General features: G+C 34.8%; 1 protein-coding gene across 1 annotated transcript; it reads right to left on the bottom strand.

Moving 5' to 3' along the window:
* Positions 1–5235: 5235 nt before the first annotated feature.
* On the bottom strand, positions 5236–6174 carry LOC101677129 (olfactory receptor 4L1-like). Its single transcript, XM_004782389.2, has one exon. It carries the CDS (start codon positions 6172–6174, stop codon positions 5236–5238), a length of 939 nt encoding a protein of 312 aa, XP_004782446.2.
* Between the last annotated feature and the right edge of the window lie 3932 nt (positions 6175–10106).

Raw genomic sequence — 10106 nt, 5'->3', positions numbered from 1 at the left:
GTGAATGTATTCTAACATTGTCTACTTGTCTCTTCAGATGACCTAAACTAACATAACTGGTACTGGGAATGATCTGAGAAAACAGGTGATAAATGGGGATTGTGGTTGTTTTATTCACTACCTGGTATGGGAATAGGACTCTATTACAAGTGGTAGATGGGACAGACAAGTCCTGCCATAATATAAATGCCTGATAGCTTAAGACTTCAGCGGTAGTGGGGTGCCTGGCTGGCTTAGTCAGTGTAGCATGCAACTCTTGATCACTTGATCTCAGGGTCATGAGTTCAAGCCCCACTTTGGGAGTAGAGCCTTAAAAAAAAAAAAAAAAAAAAAAAAAGACAAAAACCCTAAAGATTTCAGTGGCAATGACCTGAGAAAACATCTTGTGGAAAAGCAATGCTAGTGCCAGTGAATGATCCAGTCATTTGGAATTTAAGGTGAGAAACATTTCTGTGAATAGTGGAGTTATTTACTTATTGCTAAGTTGTATTGGTGCTTTGGAATAAGAAATGGAAGGCCATAACAAGTGGTTATAATTTAAAGATAGGGACTTAAGGAACTCTTTTATAGTTTACAAAGACATCCTTATCTCTTGTACTAGAAGTACCATAGACAGTGTGTTGTTAGTGTGTTAACTCTCACAGAGTTAACAACTCCAACAAAATATAAACAGTTAGGCAAAGCATGTGTGTTATGGTAAGTAAGGTCAAGGCACTGGAAGGAAAAATCTAGGACCCTAAAATCTGGAATACATACATCTAGATAAATGCCCCGGAATGCATTGGCTCTGCAAATTCCTACAAATTTTTCCTTCCCCAGGAATAAGCAGGCAGCTTCTTGGCAGTGGTTTTTGTTTTCTCACTCTTTGCTGAACTTGGTTGGGGTAAGGAATAGGGGAAATTCTAGAATCTCTTAGATAAGCTGTATCTACATTCTCTCCTAACTGCTTAGACTATGTGAGAATCATCAGAGCTTCAGTATTGGTGAAAAAGAAACTAGTTCTTCGGGAAGCTGGAGAAAAGCTATGGTGTTAGATGCATGGATTAACTCTTATACTCCTCAGAGAGAAGGTGAGAGCTAGGATTTTTTAATGTACCCACTCGTGAGGAAGCTCAGTGGTATCTACTAGCCCAAGCTACTGCCTCTGTTCTCCCTCAGACAGCTAGAAGGTGCCAAACATGTCAGAGCTCCAAAACTGACAAGATAGAATCTAGTCATCAGGAAGCCCCTTCTGAAAAGCTGGGATACTGGACAAGTGAGCAAATTCCTTTCCTCCCCTTGGTGAAGCTGGAATTTAGGGAGTCTCTTCCTATTCATATGATGCTGTGACAGGGGCAGGGTCTCTGGTGAAAGGGTGTCCCTAATCTTAAATGCTTCAGTGAGCCTGGTTTTGCATTCTTGTGGGTTGCAGGAGACTTTCAATTATTTTTTGATTGTTCTCAAAAGGAATTTTTGCATGAAGTGCGGATGAATTGATGTGCTTATGGGATTAAGGAGGGATTTCCTATTCTTCCACGTTGCTGATGTAGCTCTAGCATTAAGTATTGATGCATGCTGCCATGTGGTTGAGTCTTGAAAACATTAGGCTAAAGGAGAGAAGCCAGTCATGAAAGACTGCATCCTTGTTTTCCTCCCCCCACATCTAGGTAACCATTAATCTACTTTGTACCTCTAAAGATTCGCCTGTTGTAGACACTTTATGCAAATAGACTCATGCAATTTGTGGTCTTTTGTGCCTCCTTTCTTGTACATTACCTAATTTTTCAAGAGAGTCATGCATGTTACAGTATCTGTCGGTACTTGATTCCTTTTTATTGCCAAATAATATTCCATTGTATAGATATCCCCGCCTTTGGTTTATCCATTCATCAATTGATGAATCTTGTTGTCTTTTTCAAAATTTTTTAATTTTTGTGAATAAAGCTACTGTAACCATTCATATTCATTCCGTTATTCATGTGGGCATGTGTTTTCATCTCTGTTGTATACATATTTGGAGTGAAATTGCTAGGTCACATGGTAACTATATGTTTAACATTTTGAGGAACCTCTAGAGTTTTCTCCAAAATGGTTGCACCATTTTACATTCCACCAACAATGTACGAGGGTTCCAACTGCTCTGTGTACTTGTCCTTTTTGATTATAGTCATCCTAGTGGATATGAAGTGGTATCTTGCTGTGATTTTCATTTGTATACCCCTAAGTGACTAATGATGTTGAACATATTTTCATGTGCTTATTGTCTGTTTGTATATCTTTGTGAAGACTTTTTTACTTATTTCCTTTTCCCATTTTTAAAATTATTTGTCTTTCAATTCTAGAAATGTGTTTTTTATGTATTCTGGACCCATGTCTCTTAAACAGATTCATGACTTACAAGTATTTTTTCCCCATTCAAGCATTGTCTTTTCACTTTCTCCAAACTGTCATACTTGCTGGGATATATTTGTTTGTCTTGTGATTTTTGATTGTGAGTTTTTGTAAAACCTTTCTGTGAGAGTTCAGTGAGGTCTGTTTTCAAGAAACTTTTTTCTTTCCAGTCTGTATTTGTTTAATTTTGCCGAAGGCCTGAGCCTACACCCTTAAGTAGCAAGTTAAAAGAAAATTCTCACACTGATGTTTGTGAATATGCAAAGAATATGATGATAAGCCTAGCCTTCATGAAAGACCCATTTATTTTCATCTACATCCAGAATCAAGTTTGGTTAACATTTTTTTCCTGTCTGTCTGTTTCTGCTAGCCAGACAGTCTTCTAATATTCTCTCTCTCCCTCCCTGCCCCCAGAAAATACATGCACATTGAGTGGCCTCCAGTCACTCTCTATCCATGTTAGGACCCAAAGCCCAATCCCCAGTACTCTCCCAAATTTGTACAATCTCTAGGCAACAGTATTCTGTAGGTGTTCTCAGAGTGGGCAATGGTTCAGTGCTGGCTTATCCTCCTGGAATGGAGCTGAAGCTTCATACAACACTGCAGATGTGATTTGTTTACTTCCTTTTAAAATCTGTAATTGATTTTAAAGGTTATTTTAGATGATTCTAGCAGTTTTAGGTGCTTGGTTAGCAGAATGGTTTAGGATTTTGAGTGTCCTATACTGACAGACACAAATATCTTATGTAATATTTTATGAGTTGGAGTGTAATCCCATCTACCACTGTATGCACATTTTACCTTATAAATGGTTATCATTTATTTAACATAGGGTGTGTTATTATGTAAGACTGACATTTTATATTTACTGTGTAAAGATAGAGTTGAATATAATCTTCATAACAAATATCCTCAACTTGCCTTATGTATTTCCTTCCATTTGCATAAAATTTTAATTTCTTCCATGTCCCTTTTCTTTAATAACAAGGCTCTAATCCATATAATTCAATTACTAAATATGTGAGCAATATATACCTTTATGTACTCTAATTTTTTAACAGATGTCTCACAGTAGAAGTGCATGTATTTCTTAGTTTTAGGTCAAATTAAATAATATTCTGTTAGAATATAGTTATTTCATCTTTTCTTTCTTCATTCAGTAAATATGTATGAACTGCTGGGTGCCAATATGTATGCTAGATATTGGAGATACATAAAATTTATTGCAAATGACAAAGTTGACATTAACCTATAAATATACAAATAATATTACCATTTTTATGCAAAGGATGGAAATTGCAGAATCTATTAAAAAAATTGCAGAAATCTAAACTGGCCAAGAACATATAGGAAAGGTGTTCTAAAATATAATACTGGATATGGGTTCTGTACTATAAGAGGAAGTTTGCTGGGTGAAGAAGCAATGGAAGATTATTCTAGGTGAAATATAAACTGAAGGGGAAGAAAGCAGAGAGGGAGACAAACCATGAGAGGCTCTTGACTCTGGGAAGCAAACAGGGTTTAAGAAGGAAGAGGGTAGATAGATGGGGTAGCCAGGTGATGGGTATTAAGGAGGGCATATGTTGTGATGAGCACTGGGTGTTACACACAACTAATAAGTCATTGAACTCTACATCAAAAACTAATGATGTACTATATGTTGGCTAACTGAACATAATAAAAAAGTAAATGGAAGGCAAGTAAACAGTAAAAAAAAAAATGAACTCTACAGTCTATTAAAAAAAAAAAAAGGAAAAGAAAGTCAGTATAAATCTGACATTTTGAAAAAGTAGATTAGAGATGAATTCCAGAAGCAGGTTGGCTTTTGAAAGCCCATTAAGGATATGAACCTTCTTCTTAATGCCAGAAAATAGTTTTAGCCATGGAAGAAACATTGAGAATTGCATTTTAATTTCATCACTCTGAATGCTTGTGGAGAATCCATTCAATGGAGGGAAGAACTTATACGATGGTTTAAAATCAATTAGAAAACTGTTGCCTAGAGAAGACAAGAATTGTTGGTGTCTCGAATTAAGAGAGAGTACTTAAGATTACCATCAATGAGTATGGGATTCCCAATACCATGCACTGCCACCTCTTCAACACTCACAATCAAATCAGGTTTAACTGATAATTAAAATAAGGATTACAAGCTTATCAGAGGCAATTTTAAGTGTAGTTTTATGTAAAGCTCTTGGAAAGAATAAATTACATGATATAGTACCTAAAACCAAGAAATATACTTCTGCTTTTAGTTATTGAGGTTTGAAAGGCAACTGTGCATCCTTACGATATTTTTTGGAGCACTTGGTTTCAAGGCTGCTTTTTGTAGTTCTGCTGAAACTTTCCTTGCATTGGTCCCTTCCCTCTGGTATATTATTCTTTTTATTTTATATTCACTCTACTGTCAAACTTTATTATTATTTTTTGTCTCATTGGATCAAGAGATTAGAATATCTTTCCCACTGTTCACATTATTTCACTCAGGATTGAAATGAGGTATTGCTACCCCATGTAAAGATAGTATAACTTTATGAATGTTGTTAACAATCCACATATATTAAATCATTTCTATTAGTATTCACCATATTTTAATATTTATTTCTTCACTAATAAGTATATATTGAATATCTTAGAAAAGTGCTCAGTGATTTAAAATGTTTATTTTCCTGTAGGTCACTCATTATCATTATGAGCTTTAGCAGTAGTAAATGTGAATTAAAATATTTTATGATGTTCTGCACAGGTATGGTTCTGGACTAGTCACTCTAACACAAGAAAAGTGAAACCATGTATTATATACAATCTATTCAGCTTCTGTTAGCACAGTATTTTAAAGTTGTGTTAATTATAAGGTGCTCAAATCTAGAAGTTCTGTATAGAGATAACATGTTGGAACTGTAATTTTCTCATGGCCCCTTGCATTTTCTGATTTCTCAGAGTGTAAATAATAGGATTCAGTAAGGGCGTGATAACAGTGTAAAATACAGCAAGGACTTTATTGCCAGCAAAACTGTTGAATGGCCAGACATAGATAAAGATACAAGGTCCAAAGAACAGAGTGACCACAATGATGTGTGCAGACAGTGTGGACAGAGCCTTGGAGAGCCCTCCGGATGATCTTTGTTGTACAGTGATCAGGATGACAGTGTAGGAGACAAGGAGGAGGATGAAACAGATGAATGAGAGTAGCCCACTGTCAGCAATGACAAAGAATTCCAGGGTGTATGTGTCCATACAAGCAAGCTTAATCACAAGGGGAAGGTCACAAAATATATTGTCTATGACATTGGGGCCACAGAAAGGCAAGTTTACTGTTAGTACCATCTGGCTCATGGTGTGTACAAACCCAATTATCCACGAAAGTATCACAAACCCACTCAGCAGCCTCTGGCTCATGATTGTCCTGTAGTGTAGGGGTTTGCATATGGCTACATATCTGTCAAAGGCCATGGCTATCAAAAGAGTCATCTCGGCACCCCCAAAGAAGTGCATAAAGAACATCTGGGTCATGCAGCCCCATATGGAGATGGTCTTGTGTTCATTGAGTAAGTCTGTGATAATTTTGGGTGTGGTGACAGTGGAGAGACACATATCCAGAAAAGAGAGGTTTCCAAGGAGGAAGTACATGGGAGAATGAAGAGTGGAACTAAATGTCACTGTGACCATAATGAGAATATTTCCCAACACAGTGGCACTGTAGATTAAGGAGAATGTTGCAAAGAAGAGAATCTGAAGTTCCCATCCTCCAGAAAATCCTAGTAAAATAAACTCAGTCACTACAGATCCATTTTTAGGATCCATTTCTTTGATTCAGAAAGGCTCCAGAAGTTCTTTTATACAAAGAGAATAAATAAAAATAAAGCCACAATTAGCACTGATGATTTCCTGTTTCTATTTGATGAATAATAGTTGAACTTATGAAAATATATAATATTAATCATATCAGCATCACTCTCTATAATTTGAAATTAATTTATGTGTCACATCACTTTGAAACAGTATAGCTATACAGCAATTAAAAAGCATATGAAGGAGTAGAAATTTTATTTTCTATTTTTTATTCTGGTAAATGACCCTCTTTTATCAATTGATCTTGATGGTTACTAATTTGCTCATGTGGAAAAATTAGATAAGTAGTTATATTAGTATTTATTTTGCCTCTTGAGATTATCATACAACAATATCTAAGAAATATGCAATTTGAAAGATAAGGAAATTGTATTGTTGTGTATCAGTGAGGTAACTTATTAAGGTCATTCCATGTTTCTAAAATGAAGAAAGAAATATAAACACACACACACACACACACACACACACACAACATAGGGCTAATTTGTATATGAAAGTCCTTTAATTCATCAAAAATTGTTTTGCTTTTTTCGATGCCTGGGTGGCTCAGATGGTTAATCATCCAATTATTGGTTTCAGTTCAGGTCATGATCTCAGGATTGTGAGATCAAGCCCTGCACAGAGCTCCACACTTATTTGCTTGAGATTCTCTTCCTCTTTCTCTCTCTGCCTGTCCCCCAGCTCACATATTCTAAATAAATAGATAAAATCTTTTAAAAAATAATTTTGTCTTTTGTTTCTGTTGTGTAGTACACTGAGAATTTCTGGAAGCATGGATTCATCCTTAGTTCTTTATGAGCCTGTTTTCTCAATTTCTTATATTGCTATTGTTCACAGTGAGAAGTGGGTGTGTTTTGTGTAAATGTATGTATGTGATGGTTAAGAAATAAATAGTGAAATGATTCAACCCTAATATACAGATTTTACTTCAGTTGTAACACGTCATACAAAATTGCCTTTACTTGGTGTTTTTATTGTTCATAGGATCTAGAATGATATAAAATGATCAGTAACAAGTGAGCAGTATGTGCTATACTGTGTTCTAAGTGTTTCATATTTATTAATGCATTTATTAATGCTCATAGCAATCCCATGAAGGCAGTATTATTATTATTATTATTATTATTATTATTATTATTATTATTTTGCATATAAGAAAACTAAGGCATAGAAGTATTTAATGACTTACAGTTACACAGCTAACAAAGGTCAAAGCTGGTATTCAAGCCCAGTCAATCTGATTCTGAATCTTGGCCCATTCCAATGTACATGTTAAACCAAATAAAAACATTAAGTTAGTACATGGGAAGAAGAGAATTCAGAACAGTGAGTAAGAGGAATGGTACTGAATGCAGATAGGAAAGTACATAGAGAGTATCTGTTCTCTTTTCTCCAATGACCTGTAACTTTCTCCTTTTTATTTCTACTTGGGTCCTAGTCAAAATGTCCTACCACCATTCTCCAACCTTTATTCCCTCAACTACTTTCTTATTTAAGATATTATTAAGAACTGGATAATGCATATAAATTAGGGAAAATAAAGATGAAAGTGATGTTCTTGTAGTCAACCTCCAGGACTAGATAGAGTGGATGTTGAATGATAACAGTGGGTCTGGAAGAGGATAGTCACCCAGCGCATGGTCTTCAAAGGGCTGTGTTTCATGATTATCCAGTGAGTGAGCAAGAATTGTGCTTTGGAGACCTTTGTGAAAGTAATTTTTTTTTAGAAAAAGATTTTATTTTTTTTGTTTGTTTGTTTAGAGGGAGCCAGTAGGGGGAGGGGCCAAAGGAGAGGGAGAGAGAGAATTTCAAGCAGACTGCATGCTGAGTGTGAAGCCTGATGCAGGGCTTGATCTCACCATTCTGACTGAGATCATGACCTAAACTGAAATCAAGGGTTGGTTGCTCACTGACTGATGAGCCAGGTGCCCCAAAAGTAATTTTAATAATTAGATTCTCTTTGGAGAAATGAGAATGGGATATGAAATGAATATGCCAACTACAATTTGGGAATACCTTTGCTACATGGAATTTCATGCCCCATGATACAATAGAAAGACTTGCATATGGAATGAATATAGTTAAGTGCAATGCAGTTAATACAAATAAAGCCTATTTTATAGCTTTATTTGCCTTTTCATTTTATTTTAGAGGAAAAACTGGCATTCATTTATGTTGATAGCTTTCCCAACATTTGTTTCTCTTATTTCTCTTTTTCCTTTCCCAAGCAGATCTCTAAAACTATTTCTTGAATTTTACACTTAATATACCTGTTCTTGTATGATGAGTGAATAAAGGCAATATAAATGAAAGGAAAGAATGCATATAGTTTAGACAAAAATTCTGTTAGTGAAGAAAAATTTCTTCCTCTTAAATAATCAATTGCATATTTTATTGTAATAATTTTACTCAATTTATGATGTACTTTGGAGGAAACTGAAGGTACTATAATTATATATTTAACTAGGAAGGAACTTTGAAATCATTTATTTCCCACAACTTCATTAGTAAATGAAAAATCTAGATCCCCATAAAGTAAATTTCACAGGTCTTAGACACAGGACTACCCTAAAGAGATGCAGTATTAGGTGAGAGGGTGTATGTGTAGGATTCTGGCCAGGTACAGAATGAACACCAAGACAGCATGCACTGTATCTGAATCATTCACATAAATCCAAGATTACAAATCAAGAATTTTCCATGTAAATCCCCATTAGGAAAGGAACAAGCCAAAACTTGTTTTATTAAGTAGTTGGATATGAGCATTTCTGCTCTTCCTTATGTGTATACAATATATATTACTTAATGTAAGACTAACTGATTCAAGTAAATATTTCCTCATTATAGGCACTTGAAGAGAAAAATAAAAATTTCAATCTCCAATGATTTTTGTTTTTCAAAATTTATGCATACTTACTGTAAAATACTGAAGGATCTCAAAAACATTAGGCCAAGTAAAAGAAGCCTGATACAAAAAGCCACACGTATGATTTTATTTCTATGAAATGTCTTCTAAACAAGTCTATAGAGACAGAAAGTGTATCACTGTCAGCTATGGAGTGAGTATAAATGGGCTGTCTTTCCTTTCTGTGATGATAAAATTATTTAAAATAAGATTGTGGTGATGATTGCATAACTTTGTGAATATAATAATAATCACTGACTCTGGTGAATGTTGTGAAGTGTGTAAACCTGGCAATTCACAGACCTGTACCCCTGGGGCTAATACTACATTATATGTTAATAAAAAATTTAAAAAAATCCTCACTGAAATATATATTGAAATCAGGTGAATTTCGTAGTATATGAGTTATAGTTGAGTAAAACTGAAACTACTATATTTTTTTGCTTTTATTCTTAAGGTTTAAGTATCATTAATATGTTAGTTTAGTATTTTTCAATAGTATGCATACTATTGAGCTACTTGTGTTCAAATTTATTGTACTATGAGACAACCAATGACATGCTGCATATCCAATACAACTGTTTCTAAATTTCTTAATGTCCCCTATTTGGATTACATTTTTGACAGCCTTATACATTTGGAAACTACTCTCTTTTTGTTAAAGTTTTTCTTGATATTTTCTGACTATTTAGAATACTCATATGAGTTTCCTGAATTATTCCATTTCCTTCCTTTCCCTACATATGAACATCTTGGAAGGACTTCTCCCTCTTTATTCCTAAGATATTATTTGTATTTATGGTGTAATGGTCAGTTTTAGGCAGAGAGATTCTGCCTATTCAGCTCTGGTCATTAATTCTCCCTCACCTGCTTTTTCTCCAGCATTCATTATGATGTGCTTATTTACATGTATTGTTAGCACCTGAAATGATGAAATGAAAAATACTGCTATTGTGTTTTTAAAAAATTTAAAAAGATG

The sequence above is a fragment of the Mustela putorius genome, unplaced genomic scaffold (assembly GCF_011764305.1).
Source record: "Mustela putorius furo isolate JIRA1106 unplaced genomic scaffold, ASM1176430v1.1 tig00003896_pilon_pilon_pilon, whole genome shotgun sequence".
Classification (NCBI taxonomy): Eukaryota; Metazoa; Chordata; class Mammalia; order Carnivora; family Mustelidae; genus Mustela; species Mustela putorius.
The sequence above is the reverse complement of the archived record's forward strand: the minus strand, read 5'-3'. Positions and strand labels throughout refer to the sequence as shown.

Excerpts from the sequence above, each read along its gene's own strand:
- LOC101677129 (XM_004782389.2), bottom strand. The coding sequence starts at position 6,174 with ATGGATCCTAAAAATGGATCTGTAGTGACTGAGTTTATTTTACTAGGA.